The sequence below is a fragment of the Schistocerca nitens genome, chromosome 4, assembly GCF_023898315.1.
Source record: "Schistocerca nitens isolate TAMUIC-IGC-003100 chromosome 4, iqSchNite1.1, whole genome shotgun sequence".
Taxonomy (NCBI): domain Eukaryota; kingdom Metazoa; phylum Arthropoda; class Insecta; order Orthoptera; family Acrididae; genus Schistocerca; species Schistocerca nitens.
Window position 1 is genome coordinate 551,445,668 of NC_064617.1, and position 20,099 is coordinate 551,465,766.

Consider the following 20,099-nt stretch of genomic DNA (forward strand, 5'->3'; position numbering starts at 1 on the left):
CGGATGAGCTAACCTCTTCACAAGTGAACAACGAGCCTGAAGTCCTCAGAAGACTCGCCAGTGGGGGAATCCCGTTTTGGATAAGCTGGGAGCCGTCGAGCTGTTATTGAAAACCGTGAGAGCACTTGTTCGATGAATTTACTATTCGCAAATGAAATTTTTTTGGGGACTTTCACTGTCTTTAGCAGAATGTGGGCATGCGGGAGCAAGTAATCAAGGAGAGGAGAATTTCCCAGCCGTCAGTGAATAATATGATCGTAACGACAAAGTTTCAGCACTCGAAAGCACAAGGTGGAGAACATCTACATCATGGCTGGTGAGTCCTTTTCGGCGGAATTTTTCTGTGGAGACACCCAATGAGGATTGAGCATTCATTATGATTCTTTTGAGAGACTTCATGTTGGGACTTCACCTCAAGACTTAATGGTTAGGACTTAACCTGCGCTGACCCATGGTTCTGAACCGATTCAGTGAGGACTTTATTCTACTCCATGTTGTTCTGATTCCCATTACAGTCTTAACTGTAGCTGCAGCCTCGTATTCTGCCAATGTAAATTTATTAGACACTTCATTGCTATAAATGTGCACTCTAATTTCCATTAATTCAGTCAAGTTACTCAAATCTCAGTGTCGCTGGCTTTCCGACTGTGGGCGTGACCCGTGACGTCAAGGTAATGTTTCGGCTATAAATATTTTATCCGTCGGCTTTCCGATCGCAAATAGAACCCGCAACATGGGGAGGCTCTGCCGACTGTTTTACAGCAACACTATTCTCTTCACATTTAATCTAGGCTTAGGAGTGGTTGTGCGCGTAGCAGGCACACTTATATTTTTTATTTTTGACAGCTTTTCTTAATTTTTCCTTTTCTCTTTATACCAGATTACTGGAGAAAGTGATTACACGTCTTGAATTATTTATAAATTTTAAATTTTGACTCGTTTTTGTAAGAAAGCCAGAAATTAAAAGTATCTTAAAACCTTATGCAGAGTGACAAGGAAAGGTCTCAGAAGCTTTTAAGGGTGTTGCACGATAGAATGTGCCAAGAAATAATTGTTGTGAAAAAACTTCGATACCTTGTGCAGTTTTTGGTTAACCAGTAAATGCAAATGGTCCGCCAGAGACCGTGTCGCCAGACACTGGGCTTTTCTTCCCTTATGGGCATCCGCGATTCATCGGCGCTGGTGGATAGAAGGTGTCTGAAGCGAAAATTGTGACCAGGAACAGATTTTTCGGGAAACAATGTCTTCATAGCTTTAAATATAGGCATTTCAAAGCCTAGCACTGCAGCTTCTGGTGACCACCCAAGAACCCATTTTCTGATTCCTGGGAAAGCTTTCATATATATTTTCACTTCTTCTGTAGTTCCGTCGTTAGCACGTATACTGTACAGTTGTCTGAACTGTTTCGAACAACAATCAGATGTCTCGTTAAAAAGAAGGCTTCAATTCTCGAACAGGATTTTATCTGCTTCTTCACAACCGAACACCAGTGTTATTTTCTCCAGAACAGAATCGTCACCAGTTTTCAGAAGACTGTTAAACGAACTCTTCGCCAGGACATGAAGATTTTTTTGACAAGTAGTAAGCTGAATCGAGAAATGTAAAACAAAAAAAAAATGTGACAGATGATGTTATCTCCAGACTCCTCAAGTTCAATCACCAGGGTTTCCAGAACATTCATTCCAGATCAGACGGCTCTCGTGTGTTTCTCCTTCCCCAAATATACTTTCATCTTCCAGCAGTACCTTGTTGCTCTGTCACAGATTGTCCATACCTTTATTACTGTATGTACTAGGTTTTGATGGCATGTATGGTCGAAATGAATGCGACATCGAAATGTGACCAACTGTTCATCCACGATCCTGGAATCTAAGTATCCCTCAGTTTCCCTCATCTCAGAAACTTCTCTGATTTGTTCCAGTTTGTCATTTGACATATGTTAACATCAGGATATTCCACGGTCAAAGCGTAACACCCTCAGTATAGCATGGAAGCGATTGCGAGACATTGAGCATTGAGCAGTGGTCGCCGTTCTCCACACTTCAAAGGTGAGTGATATCTTCATTTCTTGACTGGTAAACAGTCGGGAAAAGGATATAAAACAACTTTCCACTCCATCCTAATCTACTGTATATCCACCTAGGCTTTGTAAACGATTCAACTTTCCTTGTTTGTCCACAAACACACTTTCTCCATTAGGGGTACATGAAAAAACAACACAAAAAAGACTCTTCATTATCACAGATCCTAATCGAATACCTTGTAGGTCCCTGGTCTTCTTTCAGTACATCATTTTCGCACTGCCAACCAGAAATACCAGCCAGAGCATCAGTAGTCCATATTTCATTCCAATTACTAGAAAATTACTACTCGTACTCAACAGAATTTGCACTAATTCGTGACATCATCATCTTCGAGTTGTTCTCAGTTTTTAGCGACTTCTAGCTCACTATGATCATCACTGAAAAATTCAAATTCACTAGGTGGGTTTTCAGAACCAGACGACTGCTGCAACAGTTCCCTTATCTCGCCATCTAACATTTTCTTTTTGTAGAACAGACAACTGTTATGAAATAATGCACCAGACTAAATATGTGCTTATCACTCGGATGACTGTTGAAGTCTAAGATGCGAGGCAACAATAGCCAATAATGTTACAGACGCTGAGCAGACAGACATTATCACGATTAAAAATTGCATGTGACAGGACGGAATTGTAAGGCGAGTACTGAAGAAATCAATATGTAAGGTGTCAGGCAAATCCAACACCTTCCATGAAAACCCTGACATGATAAGCCAATCCAGTCGTATGTCACATAGCTCCGAATAAATCGTGACATTAAGTTAACCAAAGTAATACGAGTAACGAGTGAGCAAATGGAATACTACAGACTAACACAAGAATTCCAAAATGCATGTCATACCTTCCCACCGTGAGACAGACGCAGTTCCGAGGGGAGAAACGAGAACAGAAGCCGAGAGCAGAACCGTGTTAAGCTAGAAGGCCCTACGATAAGGGACAGACACCCACGTCACCAGCTAACCGCTAGGACCACCCCCCAGCCCATGTTAAAAGCTAGAGCCCTCCAGAAGAACAGTATAGATCTTACGATAACACAAAAAGGGCCACACCAGCCGCAAGTTTCAGCGTGAGACTTTTTCGCGTCTCTGTTACGTTGCAAACGTTAAAAACATTGCCCCACCGCAAAAAGTATAACGTTTCTCATGGGATAGAATTTTTGTAGGCGGAGCTTAAAGTTAACATTGAGACCCTGATTGGTCAGATGAAAACACAGCCAGATAGTTTTTTTTTAAACCAACATCGGTAAATTTTAGTAAGGAGAAGTTAGGAAAGAGTTGCTTCCTAGACGGCGAGGTGAGCGGAGCTGTGCTGCCCGCCGCCCCCTGACGAACACTGACAATGTAATGAACGCACGCGATGCTGCATTTTTGAGCTCATAAGGCTTCACTCAGAACTGCAGAAGTCTCATCTGTTACATCCCCTTTTTACGTAATACTAGTATCGATCGTCAATTGAAGCTCATGGTATTCACATTTGCTACGTAAGTTAAAATCTGAAACCCGATGATTTTTCTGTTATATAATTATTGAGAAGCCACATCAGCCACTGTAATTTACAAGTTAGATAAGTAATTAAAAATAATTGAGTGTCACTGTAGACCATTTTAAGAGTTTTCTCTTTTGTGAAACTTAATTTAAACCTAGATTATAGATGTGATATGGCATAGGTCATCCTTCGATCCATTGTAGAACTTGGAAACCCATTCATGGAATATTCGTTCACATTTTTGTTGAATGCAGTTGGTGTTTATCATCCTGTATTAAAACATTTCCTTTTATCAATAGTGCAATTTATAAACAATGTTTTGTGAGTAGAATAAAATTTCCAATGGTAAACTTAACTGCTTTTTCGACGTTATTTTACCAGCTAACTAAAAATAGGAAAGCCTTGAACCCCTTCCACTAAATTTAGTTAGTATTAAGATTCTTTCACAGGGAGTGCAGTGGAGCTGACGCTGAAATCATTAAGTATTTGGTTTTATCATACCTAGTCTCACTGAACTCTTCTGAACTCTGCATGCCATGTGTGGTCTGGCGTCTCCTTACCAGCAACAGGTCCCAGGTTCAGACTTGTCAATTCCCTAAAAAACACGCTCAGAGCGCCGTTGCGCGAAAATGGTAGGGAGACACGACTTAGAACAAACAGACTCCACGCAGAATGTTAGAAGTACTATACCATAAAGCCATAGGGAAATTTTTATAACTGATTTCTAAAGTTTTGACTAATGAGACAAATTAGGAAAAAGCCCTAAAATTTCATTGAAGCAAGGCATATAGTTACTAACAGAACGTAATAATAGAATGAGATTTTCACTCTGCAGCGGAGTGTGCGCTGACATCAAACTTCCTGGTAGATTAAAACTGTATGCCAGACCAAGACTCGAACTCGGGACCTTTGCCTTTCGCGGGCAATTGCTCTACCAACTGAGCTACCCAAGCACGACTCACGCCCCCGCCACACAGCTTTACTTCTGCCAGTATCTCGCCTCCTACCTTCCAAACTTTACGGAAGCTCTCCTGCGAACCTTGCAGAACTAGCACTCCTGAAAGGAAGGATATTGCGGAGACATGGCTTAGCCACAGCCTGGGGGATGTTTGCAGAATGAGATTTTCACTCTGCAGCAGAGTGCGCGCTTCCTGCCAGATTAAAACTGTGTGTCGGGCCGAGAAAGACAAAGGCAAAGGTCCCGAGATCAAGTCTCGGTCCGGCGCACAGTTTTAATCTGCCAGGAAGTTTCATATTAGCGCACACTCCGCTGCAGAGTGAACATCTCATTCTGGAAACATCCCCCAGGCTGTGGCTAAGCCATGTCTCCGCAATATCCTTTCTTTCAGAAGTGCTAGTTCTGCAAGGTTCGCAGGAGAGCTTCTGTAAAGTTTGGAAGGTAGGAGGCGAGGTACTGGCAGAAGTAAAGCTGTGAGGACGGGGCGTGAATCGTGCTTAGGTAGCTCAGTTGGTAGAGCACTTGCCCGCGAAAGGCATAGGTCCCGAGTTCGAGTCTCGGTCCGGCACACAGTTTTAATCTGCCAGGAAGTTTCTACGTAATAATAATCATATAATGCCCTCTGAGGGCCAGTGGTAGAGCGTTAACGGAAGGGAGCCATCTTTCTGACGTGACTCTTCTTCAGCCGGACTTTGCTCTCCAAAGCTTAGTCTTTCAGCAGCCGAGACACTGTTATGAGGCTCCTTCCTTGCGTTGTAGTTACAAGGTGAGTGATGCGCAACACAGTGGCCTATCCCTCTTAGCCTCCCCTCACCCGCGGAGACCACACTGGTGGCTAGGGTGGGGGGGGGGGGGCGATTACCAGCCCTCCCTCGTGTTATACCCTTTCTAGTTGGGGACTGTCAGACAGATATCAGAGGAATAGGTCCTCTTGCTGGAGGTGCCAAACCCCATCGCCTATGCAGCCAATAGATCCTGCTGAGGGTCCTGTACGAGACACAGCACACAAATGCCCTGAATACGCCCACAGTTTCACCAGCAAGTCCGGCTTGGGGGTCCATCGCCGCCGACAACACTAGGTGGCTGCCAACGTGGCCATCAACATGGACGATAAACTCGTGATGTGGACCAAGGAGGAGGGCCTCTCGCTCGCCCAGGCAGAGGCCGAGTTCTACTATGGGAGGGACTGCCGGTTATTCTTCACCAACAAGGAGCTCCCTTGCACCTTTCCCGACAGGGTTCACGCCATCAAAGGACTGAGACGTAAGCCTGTACATCACCAGCGCGTGCAGTTTCTGGCCATCCTGCAGGAGAGAGACGAGGAGGGACAGGCGTCCAGTCTAGGGCCAGCGAGGTCGCCGCCGACGACCAGGGGAAGGACAGCACGACACCGCCAGGGATGCCGCCGCCGGATGCCAGTGTTGACATAGCCATCTGGGAAGACCTCGCGGAGCTTTCTGCAACTGCACAGCGCTTCTTGGCCTGGACCACCGCATCATCGGTTTGGGGCTGGGGATACAGCCCGCCACCGTCTTGGGCATGCTCCCAGATGCCCTCACCTCAGTCGGCTCCATGGAGGGGGAGATTCACAGGTTCACGCCACACCCCCCCACCTAAATAGTAGCAGCCGCCTCAGCGCTGGAGGAAGTGGCGCCGGTGGGAGTTCGCACGCAGCCTGGAGGCCCTCCAGCGGTCCTGCACATGTGGCGTGTGGGGTCTCCTGCATGGCAGTCTGCTGCAACCACCACCTGACATACCTGTTGTGCACGATTTCTGGGCCGGCCTCTTTCAACAGCAGCCACTGTTAACCGCTGGCGCCATTCACCTCTTGCTGCACTCGCAGACTGTTGACTTCAAGTGCCTGTGGAGGCCGGTCACAGTAGAAGAGGTCGCCGCTTCCCTGCTGCCCAGGAGCTCTGCGCCAAGCCTGGACGGCCTGCCGAGCTGCGCCGCCCGCCAAGCAATATGGTGGTTAAGATAATGAATCTCCTCCTTCTTGCACGAGCACTCCCTCGCCCCCTCCTCCATGCCTGGAACACCTTACTCCCCAAAACGGTTCCACCACTGACTTTTATCCCATTAGTGTATGCTGAGTACTTCCATAATGGTCTAGCCTCATGCCTGATGCGTCTGTGTGCTGTAGATGTACATCAGTGGACCTTCATCCCTCGGGGTGGAACGCTGGAAAACACGTTCATCTTGGACTAGGCTCTCATCGACGCAGTCCGCTCCTGCCATTCTGTCTTTGTTGTGTCTCTCGACGTATCTAAGGTGTTCGACTTGCTAGACCATGCTACCCTATGCACCGTTCCGAAATCGCATGGGCTCCCGAGCGAATTTGCCGACTATGTTGAAAGCTACAGAGACAGCATGAGGGTGATAACGGATGGCGGCGGCGTGAGCGTGGCCGTGCAGCAGTCAAAGGGCATCCGTCAAGGGGCGTCCGTGAAGGGGACCCTCTCTCTACCCTCCCTTTCAACAAGGCCATGACATAATGCTTAACAACCTGCCTTCCCACACAGGATTCCGGATTTTAGGTCGCAGAGTCAATGATGCGGTCCTCACTGATGATATCCAGCTGCCTGCATCGACGAAGAGGGGCCTGCAATTCCTCATAGGTGGAGCCATGGCACCCCTCGCCCATTTGGGGCTGCATATCAACTTGTGGAAGTGTTTCGCCCCTGCTTTAGTGGCCTCTGGCCACGAGAAGAAGGTGAAGGTAGATGATTCTATCACCTTCACAGCTGGCAACGCCACCATGCCGGCCCTACGCATGGGTGAGACCTTCCTCTACCTGGGGCTGCAGTTCTCCTCTTCTGGTTGGTGCTTGTTCCACCATCGCCGCCATCGTCACCAGGGCACGCCTAAAGCCGCAACAGCGCCTCCTTGCCCTCGTCCACGTGCTGCTGCCGGGCCTGTATCATGGGCTGGCCCTCAGTCGCACCTGGATAAGTGCCTTCAACACCGCGGACACCGCGAGGCGTGCAGACGTCAGGAGACGGTTCCGCCTCCCAGAGGACACACCCTAGGACTACTTCCACTCTCCTGTAGACCCCGCGGGCCTTGGCATTCCATCACCCCACTGGATGAGCCTAGCCCCACGGCGGGCCCGACTCCTGACACTGCAGAGGATGGGGCCAGCTGCAGACGATGCAGGCCTGCGCGAGGTGCAGTTTGACGTCGCGGCAATCGAGCGGCACTTGATGTGGGAAGACCATCTCCTCACGACCTCAGAGCAGTTCGAGGACTTATGGGCGGCCCGTCTACACGTCGCCTTCGACGGTGCGACCCTCTCCGAGTGCGCCGCCATCCGAGGTACCACCAGAGGGTCGCCTATAGCCGTGTCTCCTCTCCGGGCGCAGCTTCATCAACGCCATCCGCGCCTGCATCAACGCCTTGCCCTCCAAGGCGCGGCGTAGACGCCGGCTCGCGGCTGACAACCGATGCCGTGCGGACGGCAGAGCCGACGATACCGTCAACCACGTCATCCAGGATTTCGGACATTGTCGTGTAATGTCACGACTCTGTTGTGAAGTACGTCGCGCGAGGACTCGTGCACAGGGGCTACGACGCCTCGGTGGAGCCCTGTCTTCGAACACCGGAAGGAGTCCGAAAGCCTCACATCGTTGTGATCAAAGACGCCCAGGCCTGCATAGCAGACGCCCAAAAGAACAACACGGCGTCCATCAGGCGTGCCGCCCTCGACCTGCGTCCCGGCGTTCAGAGTGTCACCTATTCACCGGCGACCTCCAATTAGAGGGGAACACAGTCCGCGGTCATCTTCATGACGCTGGGCTTTAAGGTGCGCGAGTTCTCCATCATCTCATCTTACGTCGTGCTGCGCATCATTCAGGATTTGTGAGAGTATGACAGCACAGCGTCTGATGCCCAGGGCTGGTGTTGGGTAGGGTGCTGGTCTCTCTCTTCCTGACTCCTGGGGTCTGTCACAGGAGCAATATTGTCTTTGTCCTAACGTCGAGTCATTCTCCAAAAGAATGTAGGAACATCATAACGACAGCTCGCAGAGATTGTTGGCTGCCGTACAGTGACTGAAAAACGACTGGGAGCGAGATCTAAGGACGACACCGTGTCAAGAAGACATTGCACGGTTCCCTGCGAAAGGACTGCACTACGAGAGGACCATAGGATTGTTTGACTGGTCCTGACGGACAGACGAATTATAGCAGGGGCAACCTGGGCAGAGGTTACAAGCAAATTGTCACAACGTAACGTCGGGAAGCTGGGTTGTGATCTGCAGTTGCGTTGCGTCTTTTGGTGCTGACTCTACATCACAGTCAGCCAGATTATAATGGGACACTGATTAGGTTTACGTAGTGCCGAGCGGCGTCTCGTTTCTGTCGATGATATCCGATCAACACAAACGTTTCAGTAGACGATCTGGTTTCGTTCTACACGTCATTTTAAAAGTCATCTGCAATTGCCTAGTGTATACTGTTTCTTGAAGCCTTGCGGCGTATTAGTCGTCGAACACTGTTCTTCTTTCTTCACAGTAGCACACCACAGATCAAGAGCGTGAACCATGGAAGCATCAGCATACTGGCCGGCTGTCGTGCTGTGAAGATTTCATCAAAAAGGTTTCGTTCTCTTCCGCGCATTTTTATTCGAACCTCCTTCACGGGCCGCGTATAGCGGAAGCAAGCGTGCAATTCAGGACGACCTCTGCTGTAGCGGTGGCAGTAGCAGCGGCGACTTGTGGTAGTTAAACCGCTCACAATTATTGAAGATTTTCTTTAGTTTTATTTGTTAAAGCCTGCCAAGCGAAAACAGAAATAATAGTGACATTATCGATATCATCAGGTAGCACAGTGATTATTTTACTCACCCCATGGATTTGTGAGAACGATGTCTCCTCTGTAGTCGAATATATAGAAATAAAGTGTCAAGTTAGAGACCTCGACGACTTTCTTTATCATAGCGTCGTTGGGATCAGACCATGCGAAGTCTTCGAAAAACTGAAAGGATAGAAATAAATACGACAAATAAACTGTCTTTGCTTCACAGAAGGAAAATGGAAGGGCAAAATGTGAATAAAAATTAAAAGACTGATTTGAACTAACGTAAGCTACTTGGAATCACTGAGCCGTTACTGATCGAACATAACAGACGTACTTATTGTAAATATTCGCCCGACTAATTTTCTCTGCCTCGTATATGTTTTACACAAATTTTAAAATGTGCACTTATTGTTTCTCGTAAATGTTTTACTGACAGGTAAAAGTGAAATACGATGGTCTAGCGAAGGCCTATACAAAACCAATACATCGACAAAGATCTTCCCAGTTGGGATAAATGGCAAAGACATGCGTGGTATTTACAGCGTCCTTAAACACGAAGCGAAAAATATAAAAATAACAAAAGAAATAGATAACAGTATGTTAAAGAAGGCTATGAGAAGAATTGTGGCTAATTGTAAAAATTATTTTCTTGTAACGTCGAATAAGAAACGGAAAAACTGAAACTAAAATTAATGTATACATACAAAGGCACACATTAATGAAAAACTTTAATGTCAGCAATGACACAGTCCGTTTGGATGAAGGTAACAAAAACTTATAACACGTGACTGGAATGGTTGAAATGCTTAACAAACAATTATGTGTTAAGTGAAACAAAGATGGAGACACGCAGAAAAGTGTTACAGAATTTTATGCAACATTGAGGAAGTGATACAACAAGAAAGGTAGTTTCATAGACGTAAATTTAACATCGTCAAATATTGTATTTCAGTTGAAATTCATTTAGCTCTAATTTTTCATCACATTCTCGTGTGATGTGACATCAGAAGTAGGAAACTGAAATATACTGATATATGTTGCTTAAGGAACACCGATAACCTATGCTATCATAATACGTAGAAAGAAAGAACATAAGTAATAAAGCCTTTGCTATAAGGAATAAAACTTAGGCTGATCATAGTTCAGTCTTCAGGGTTACTTAACGTTGTCTTGTAAGTAATGAAGTTGTGGGAGATCTTAATACGTAGAAGGCACTGCTGTAGTTGTCAACGTTGGGTGTCGAGAGATGAAAAGGTTAACATAGGCCAGCAGTGAAAAAACATTCATTAACGTACGGATATGTCTATGTAGAAAATAATCAGTGATCTCAGATTAATACCAAACATTTTAGTATTAATTAAAAGTATGCATTCCATAATTAGCAATTTCTTGATAGTGGTAAGTGTAGCAGTCCTGGGAACTCTATTAATGGTGCTTTATTCCTAACACGTGTGTCGTGTCATCAGTAAACACTTCCGGGCTAAGTTGCCGTGGTCGATCTGTAGAACTTCTTCTCCCTGACGTTTCGTTCTCAACTACGGAGAACATCTTCCCAGGTGAGTCGACTCACCTCGGAAGATGTTCTCCGTAGTTGAGAACGAAACGTCAGGGAGAAGAAGTTCTACAGATCGACCACGGCAACTTAGCCCGGAAGTGTTTACTGATGAAGACGCCGGCCGTGAAAGCCTACATGGGATGATACGTGTGTCGTGTATTACAAAATGTGACAAATCCGACGCCTATGTTTAACGATGATACTTAGGAAACGAAACTACCTTTCGTAAAAGTTCGCAATAGTGAGGTCGGCAACGATACCCGATGCTGTGCATTTCGACAATATCGAAACTAGGAAGGGTTGTAGGTAATTCACAACCATTTCCATAAATCTAACAAAACTGATGTTCTACCCGAACAGGCAACCATTTGTTGTTGGATATAACTCTTTTTATTAGACAATGAAAAGCGCAAAATAACGGAAAGTTGTTTACAAAGGATTCCTGTGCCGGTGTATGAGTTCCAAGTCGATTTCAGTGTAGGGAATAAGGATTCTGGCGACTAAGTCAGCTAAGCATGTAGTTACGTAACTTCGTACTTATGAAAACAGTTGGGCATCGATCAAAAATGGTCCCACGACTAGAAGTTGTGCCGTACCATAATGTCAATTCATTATCAGACGTGTTTATTTACGCACAAGGCTTTCGCAACTTTTCAAAGGAATCTTTAGTGATGGCGGCTGGCTTTCTTCAATCCGAAGCTCGACTTCTGATTAGTTTCAGACAATTTTACGACAACCACTGAGATAACAACCTAAAACGTAACAAACATTAAACCTCGAACGAATCTTTAATTCTGCAGGGATATGTAAGCTATAGTCGAATCTCCTGATTTTTTAAATTGAAAACGCTCAAGCTACAACAGTTCGAGCTACTGTAAGTTTTCCTTATCCCTAGCAGTACCAACGCATTGTCCATAAGCTACATTACCGCGGTGGGATACGTCATGCCCGCTATGAAGAGATAATGAATTATGAGCAGGTTCCAGAGCATGAAAATATCTTTTAGCACATTCTTAGCGATATCAACGCACTTTAATAATGTACACTACCGACCGGCAGGGGGAGGCGAGAGGGGTCGGAGGCGAAGGTTATTTTAAGCCAGCATAAAAATATTTAAAAAGGTAACATTCGTTAAGAATTTGATGTCTAAGTAATGTCTTGAACACAGAATTCTCAATATGACTTACACGGAGGGAAGTGACATTTACTACTACGACATACGTTTTTGGGTTACGTTTAACAGAAAAAACTATGGAATCTGCTAGAAGTATTCATTAAAAATAATCAACCTTTTCTTCAAAATTTTAAAATTTAATGTAAATGACTACTTTACAATATTTTCAAAAGGTTGGCACTCAGTACCCCCTCCTCCTTGGTGCGGCGAAGGTTAAGCAAAGATGCTTCACGAATGAAAAACGGGATTGTAGATTTTTTCCGTATTGTCATATTTTGAAATTTTTCTGTTGTAGGTTGCGGACTATTTTTGTAAAATTCTCAGGTATTTCTCCGGAGTCTGTTGTGAGAGTACTTTCTAATCTCAGTATGCCATGTGCGGCAAGTTCACTACGTGCACCAAAATCACGGAAGACTCGTTGTTTTTCGGTCCGAAGACGCCAAACGAGTAGCTAATATTCAATACATGAATGATGTCTTTCCTCACCGATTCAGTATCCAATTTTGCAAAAAACGTTTCATGCTATATTCCGATACACTCGGCGCAGAGTTTATCATCTTTCCCGAGTCGTTTTGATTAACTGAAGTAGAGTTTTGTTGTGGTCGTATATGCCACAAGTATGTACTGAATTGATGACCAAAATTGTTCGATGGGGGACGAAAACATTGGTAGATAAGGGGATGGGCTACATTTATCGTCTTTCTCCTTGGGATAGTTAGATCACTTGAAAATTCTGTATACAAGAACCTCAGTACGTTTGTTATATATTTTCTGTATTACCACTGTAGACTGGAAATGCGATTTTTATATCGAACATGTTCCTTTACTTCATACTTTTAATACTGCAATAAATATTTATCATCGGTACAGGTCTCTGAAAAACTTTTTCATGTTTTTGGAAGAGTCACGGTCGATTAAGAGCTCGCCTTGTTCTTAAATTGTTAAATAGCTAAAAGTAACGCTCTTATAACACTCTTTCATGGTACTCGTACTCCGGAAGGTGCTTATGTATCTGACGGTTACAACCGTTTAAGGATAGTCCGTACACTTCTCTCTGATGGGAAGTTCTGTGTGCAGTTACTTAGCTGATCAGGTATTCTGTAAGCTAGTACCTCGTTCACTACTACAGGAAGTAACTGTATAGAATGCCCTCCGGAAGTAAAGTCAGATGGCTTCAAATGTTCCAGAATTGTACAAGAGAATTTCGTTGCTGATAGAGACGACCTTTGGTTCACCGAATTACCTTAACTGATGCCACAGGGGGAGCAATTATTTTCTCTTAATCTATGCAGATTTGCACACGTGGGTTGATTTTCTAATCCGTCATTAAAATCGATCATATCGGACTTCGTACAACTGAAAAGAGGCACTGTGTTAAATTACTCCGCAGAGAAAAATTTTTAGATGATCAGTTGGACCTCAGCTCTGCCATTTTTCGTGCTCCCACTATCATCAACGAGTGACTGAGCAGATGATTTTTATCTACAACTATTGGTCAGGTCAGTAGCAAAATTAGAATTCGTTGGACGATTATCGTATTGGTCTTCTTAGCGAAATTTCGTTGCAATGAGCTTCCGTTTGTCGGCAACGCTTTGACTTTCTTTAAATCCACATAGAGCAACCACATTGAGTTACCGAACACTTTTATTCACATTGAATAGATAACCATGAAAATAAGGAAGTAGTGTTAGTACTAACTAATTACTCACAGGGATCAGAGTGTCTGAATCGTCGGCAGAAATTGTGTTGTTGTCGAAGTAGAAGTCTTTCACCTTCCATGCGGCCTCTGTCTGCTGTTCCACGGTAGGCAGGTGTAAGCTGGGACCTATCACAGCCGCGAAGTCTTTGTTCAAACCGGCTATGAGTTCCGGTCTCCCAAGAAGAATGTATCCTGAAATAAATTAAAAAGAATCACCTAGAGCAAAGAACTACGATGTGTAGAATGACTCGGACTACGAAGCAGACTCAACAAACGCCCAGTCTACTGACGAGTACAATACACATACACTTTACCGAAATGGGCAAGGGTGAAGATAAATCGATTAATATGGGAGAGAGTGTGATCACACTGAGGAATACTGACACTAGACAACATGCGAGTATACCAACACAGAACCCGTCTCAGATTTATAAACATCTAACAGCAAAATTCAGTAACTCGGAACACGAAACAGGCACACATAAAGGACAGAGAAACCAACCTCCGAGACAACTTACACGTTGACACATAATATAGGGTATTACCGTAAGAGCGTGCAAAAATTTAACTGCATGTAAAGGATGTTCCACTTATCAATTTGAGGTAGGGAACATGGAATCGGGAAGGCAGCTTAAGGAGATAATACTATGTACTTTTTTATTTGCGATAGTTACAGTTAATGGCAAATATCTTAATTGACATAATTAACGTACTGTTTGTATTTTATCTTACAAAATATCTTCAAACTGACGGCCATCAACCTCAATGCAAGCATGACATCGGGGAACAAGTTTCTGACACCTCCTAACATATATCCCTAATGTGTTTCGAATAATATCACAGGCAGCTAATTTCATATCCGTATCCACTGAATCATGGACCTTGCCGTTGGTGGGGAGACTTGCGTGCCTCAGGGATACAGATTGCCGTACCGTAGGTGCAACCACAACGGAGGGGCATCTGTTGAGAGGCCAGACAAACGTGTGGTTCCTGAAGAGGGGCAGCAGCCTTTTCAGTAGTTGCAGGGTCAACAGTCTGGATGATTGACTGATCTAGCCTAATGACACTAACCAAAACGGCCTTGCGGTGCTGGTAGTGCGAACTGCTGAAAACAAGGGGAAATTACAGCTCTCATTTTTCCCGAGAGCATGCAGCTTTGCTGTATGGTTAAACGATGATAGCGTCCTTTTGGGCAATATGTTCCGGAGGTAAAATAGTCCCCCATTCGGATCTCCGGGCGGGGACTACTCAAGAGGACGTCGTTATCAGGAGAAAGAAAACTAGCGTTCTACGGATCGGAGCATGGACTGTCAGATCCCTTAATCGGTCAGGTAGGTTAGAAAGTTTAAAAAGGGAAATGGATAGGTTAAAGTTAGATATAGCGGGAGTTAGAGACGTTTGGTGGCAGGAGGAACAAGACTTTTGGTCAGGTGAATACAGAGTTATAAATACAAAATCAAATAGGGGTAATGCGGGAGAAGGTTTAATAATGAATAAAAGAACTTGGAGTGCGGGTAAGTTACTACAAACAGCATAGTGAACGCATTATTGCGACCAAGACAGACTCGAAGCAAACGCCTACTACAGTAGTACAAGTTTACAAGCCAACTAGCTCTGCAGATGACGAAGAAATTGGTGAAATTTTGTTGTTCTTGCGGTCTTTAGTCCTGAGGCTGGTTCGATGCAGCTCTCCATGCTACTGTAACCTGAGGAAGCATCTTCATCTCTCCGTACCTACTGCAACCTACATCCTTCTGAATCTCCTTAGTGTATTCATCTCTTGGTCTCCCTCTACGATTCTTACCCTCCACGCTGCCAACCAATGCTAAATTTGTGATCCCTTGATGCCTCAGGACATGTCCTACCAACCGATCCCTTCTTCTAGTCAAGTTGTGCCACAAACTTCTCTTCTGCCCGATCATATTCAATACCTCCTCATTAGTCACGTGATCTGCCCACCTAATCTTCAACATTCTTCTGTAGCACCACATTTCGAAAGCTTCTATTCTCTTCTTGTCTAAACTATTTATTGTCCATGTTTCACTTCCATAAATGGCTACACTCCATACAAATACTTTCAGAAACGACTTCCTGACACTTAAATCTATACTCGATGTTAACAAATTCTCTTCTTCAGAAACGCTTTCCTTGCCATGGCCACTCTAAATTTTATAACCTCTCTACTTCGACCATCATCTGTTATTTTGCTCCCCAAATAGCAAAACTCCTTTACTACTTTAAGTGTCTCATTTCCTAATCTAATTCCCTCAGCATCACCCAACTCAATTCGACTACATTCCATTATCCTTGTTTTGTTTTTGTTGATGTTCATCTTATATCCTCCTTTCAAGACACTGTCCATTCCGTTCAACTGCTCTTCCAAGTCCTTTGCGCTGGCTCTGACAGAATTACAATGTCATCGGCGAACCTCATAGTTTCTATTTCTTCTCCCTGGATTTTAATACCTACTCCAAATTTTTCTTTTGTTTCCTTTACTGCTTGCTCAATATATAGATTGAATAACACCGGGGAGAGGCTACAACCCTGACTCACTCCCTTCCTAACCACTGCGTCCCTTTCATGTCCCACAACTCTTATAACTGCCATCTGGTTTCTGTACAAATTGTAAATAGCCTTTCGCTCGCTGTATTTTACCTCTGACACCTTCAGAATTTGAAAGAGGGCATTCCAGTCAACATTGTCAAAAGCTTTCTCTAAGTCTACAAATGCTAGAAACGTAGGTTTTCCTTTCCTTAATCTATCTTCCAAGATACGTCGTAGGGTCAGTATTGCATTATGTGTTCCAATATTTCTACGGAATCCAAACTGATCTTCCCCGAGATCGGCTTCTGCCAGTTTTTCCATTCGTCTGTAAAGAATTGGCGTTAGTATTTTGCAGCCGTGACTTATTAAACTGATACTTTGGTAATTTACACATCTATCACCACCTCCTTTCTTTGGAATGGGAATTATTATATTCTTCTTGATGTCTGAGGGTATTTCGCCTGTCTCATACATCTTGCTCACCAGGTGGTAGAGTTTTGTCAGGAATGGCTCTCCCAAGGCCGTCAGTAGTTCTAATGGCATTTTGTCTACTCCCGGGGCCTTGTGTCAAATGAGGTCTTTCATAGCTCTGTCAAACTCTTCATACAGTATCATATCTCCCATTTCATCTTCATCCTCTTCCATTTCCATAATATTGTTCCTAAGTACATCGCCCTTGTATAGACCCTTTATATACTCGTTCCAACTTTCTGCTTTCCCTTCTTTGCTTAGAACTGGTTTTCCATCTGAGATATTGATATTCATACAATAGTTCTCTCTTCTCCAAAGGTCTCTTTAATTTTCCTGTAGGCAGTATCTATCTTGCCCCTAGTGAGATAAGCCACTACATCCTTATATTTGTCCTCTAGACATCCCTGCTTAGCCATTTTGCATTTCCTGTCGAACTCATTTTTGAGACGTTTGTAACCCTTTTTGCCTGATTCATTTTCTGCATTTTTATATTTTCTCCTTTCATCAGTTAAATTCAATATATCTTCTGTTACCCAAGGATTTCTACTAGCCCTCGTCTTTTTACCTGCTTGATCTTGTGCTGCCTTCACTTTTTCATCCCTCAGAGCTACCCATTCTTCTTCTACTGTATTTCTTTCCTCCATTCGTGTCAATTGTTCCCTAATGCTCTCACTGAAACTCTCTACAACCTCTGGCTCTGTCACTTTATCCAGGTCCCATCTCCTTAAAGTCCCACCATTTTGAAGTTTCTTCAGTTTTGATATCCAGTTCATAACCAATAGATTGTGGTCAGACTCGACATTTGCCCCTGGAAATGTCTTACAATTTAAAACCTGGTTCCTAAATCTATGTCTTACCATTATACACTCCTGGAAATGGAAAAAAGAAGACATTGACACCGGTGTGTCAGACCCACCATACTTGCTCCGGACAGTGCGAGAGGGCTGTACAAGCAATGATCACACGCACGGCACAGCGGACACACCAGGAACCGCGGTGTTGGCCGTCGAATGGCGCTAGCTGCGCAGCATTTGTGTACCGCCGCCGTCAGTGTCAGCCAGTTTGCCGTGGCATACGGAGCTCCATCGCAGTCTTTAACACTGGTTGCATGCCGCGACAGCGTGGACGTGAACCGTATGTGCAGTTGACGGACTTTGAGCGAGGGCGTATAGTGGGCATGCGGGAGGCCGGGTGGACGTACCACCGAATTGCTCAACACGTGGGGCGTGAGGTCTCCACAGTACATCGATGTTGTCGCCAGTGGTCGGCGGAAGGTGCACGTGCCCGTCGACCTGGGACCGGACCGCAGCGACGCACGGATGCACGCCAAGACCGTAGGATCCTACGCAGTGCCGTAGGGGACCGCACCGCCACTTCCCAGCAAATTAGGGACACTGTTGCTCCTGGGGTATCGGCGAGGACCATTCGCAACCGTCTCCATGAAGCTGGGCTACGGTCCCGCACACCGTTAGGCCGTCTTCCGCTCACGCCCCAACATCGTGCAGCCCGCCTCCAGTGGTGTCGCGACAGGCGTGAATGGAGGGACGAATGGAGACGTGTCGTCTTCAGCGATGAGAGTCGCTTCTGCCTTGGTGACAATGATGGTCGTATGCGTGTTTGGCGCCGTGCAGGTGAGCGCCACAATCAGGACTGCATACGACCGAGGCACACAGGGCCAACACCCGGCATCATGGTGTGGGGAGCGATCTCCTACACTGGCCGTACACCACTGGTGATCGTCGAGGGGACACTGAATAGTGCACGGGACATCCAAACCGTCATCGAACCCATCGTTCTACCATTCCTAGACCGGCAAGGGAACTTGCTGTTCCAACAGGACAATGCACGTCCGCATGTATCCCGTGCCACCCAACGTGCTCTAGAAGGTGTAAGTCAACTACCCTGGCCAGCAAGATCTCCGGATCTGGCCCCCATTGAGCATGTTTGGGACTGGATGAAGCGTCGTCTCACGCGGTCTGCACGTCCAGCACGAACGCTGGTCCAACTGAGGCGCCAGGTGGAAATGGCATGGCAAGCCGTTCCACAGGACTACATCCAGCATCTCTACGATCGTCTCCATGGGAGAATAGCAGCCTGCATTGCTGCGAAAGGTGGATATACACTGTACTAGTGCCGACATTGTGCATGCTCTGTTGCCTGTGTCTATGTGCCTGTGGTTCTGTCAGTGTGATCATGTGATGTATCTGACCCCAGGAATGTGTCAATAAAGTTTCCCCTTCCTGGGACAATGAATTCACGGTGTTCTTATTTCAATTTCCAGGAGTGTATAATCTATCTGATACCTTCTAGTATCTCCAGGCTTCCTCCATGTATACAACCTTTTTCTATGATTCTTGAATCAAGTTATGGTCTTTGCAAAATAAAGCGATACAGATGGCCATACCCTAGGTGGAACCACAACGGAGGGGTATCTGTTGAGAGGCCAGACAAACGTGTAGTTCCTGAAGAGGGGCAGCAGGCTTTTCAGTAGTTTGCTGGGGCAACGGTCTGTATGATTGACTGATCTTGCCTTGTAACACTAACCAAAACGGAATAGCTGTTCTATTACTGCGAAAGGCTGAAAGCAAGGGGAAACTACAGCGGTACTTTTACCGAAGGCATGCAGCTTTACTCTATGGTTAAATGATGATGGCGTCCTCTTGGGTAAAATATTCCGGAAGTAAAATAGTCCGCCATTAAGATCTCCGGGCGGGGACTACTCAGGAGGACGTCGTTATCAGGATAAATAAAAACTTGTGTTCTACGGATCGGAACGTGGATTGTCAGATCCCTTAATCTCGCAGGTAGATTGGAAAGTTTAAAAAGCGAAATGGATAGGTTAATGCTAGATATAGCGTGAATTAGTCAAGTTCGGTGTCAGGAGGAACAAGCCTTTTGGTCAGGTGAATATAGGTTTATAAATACAAAATCAAATAGGGGTAATGCTTAGTAGGTTCAACAATGAATAAAAAAATAGAAGTGCGGGTAAGCTACTACAAACATCATAGTGAACCCATTATTGTGGCCAAGAGAGACACGAAGCCCACGCCAACTACAGTAGTACAAGTTTATATACCAACTACCTCTGCAGATGATGAAGAATCTGATGAAATGTATGATGAGATAACAGAAATTATTCAGTTAGTGAGGGGAGACGAAAATTTTATAGTCATTTGTGACTGGAATTCGATAGTAGGAAAAGGGAGAGAAGGAAACATAGTATGTGAATATGTTTTAGGAGTAAGAAATGAAAGAGGAAGCCGCCTGGTAGAATTTTGCACAGATCATAGGTTAATCATAGGTAACACTTGTTTCAAGAATCATAAATAAAGGT

The 20,099-nt window shown here is 45.1% G+C and overlaps 1 protein-coding gene across 5 annotated transcripts in view; it reads right to left on the reverse strand.

Annotated features, from left to right (window-relative positions):
• Positions 1-20,099, reverse strand: part of LOC126252073 (acetylcholinesterase-like) — a 224,611-nt gene that overhangs the window by 15,966 nt on the left and 188,546 nt on the right. For all 5 annotated transcript variants that reach the window (XM_049952922.1, XM_049952921.1, XM_049952924.1 and 2 more), the window contains 2 exons: positions 13,761-13,942; positions 9,370-9,499 (listed from right to left, as the gene is read on the reverse strand). In XM_049952922.1, coding sequence (XP_049808879.1) covers positions 9,370-9,499; positions 13,761-13,942 — 312 coding nt within the window. The remainder of the gene's footprint in view (positions 1-9,369; positions 9,500-13,760; positions 13,943-20,099) is intronic.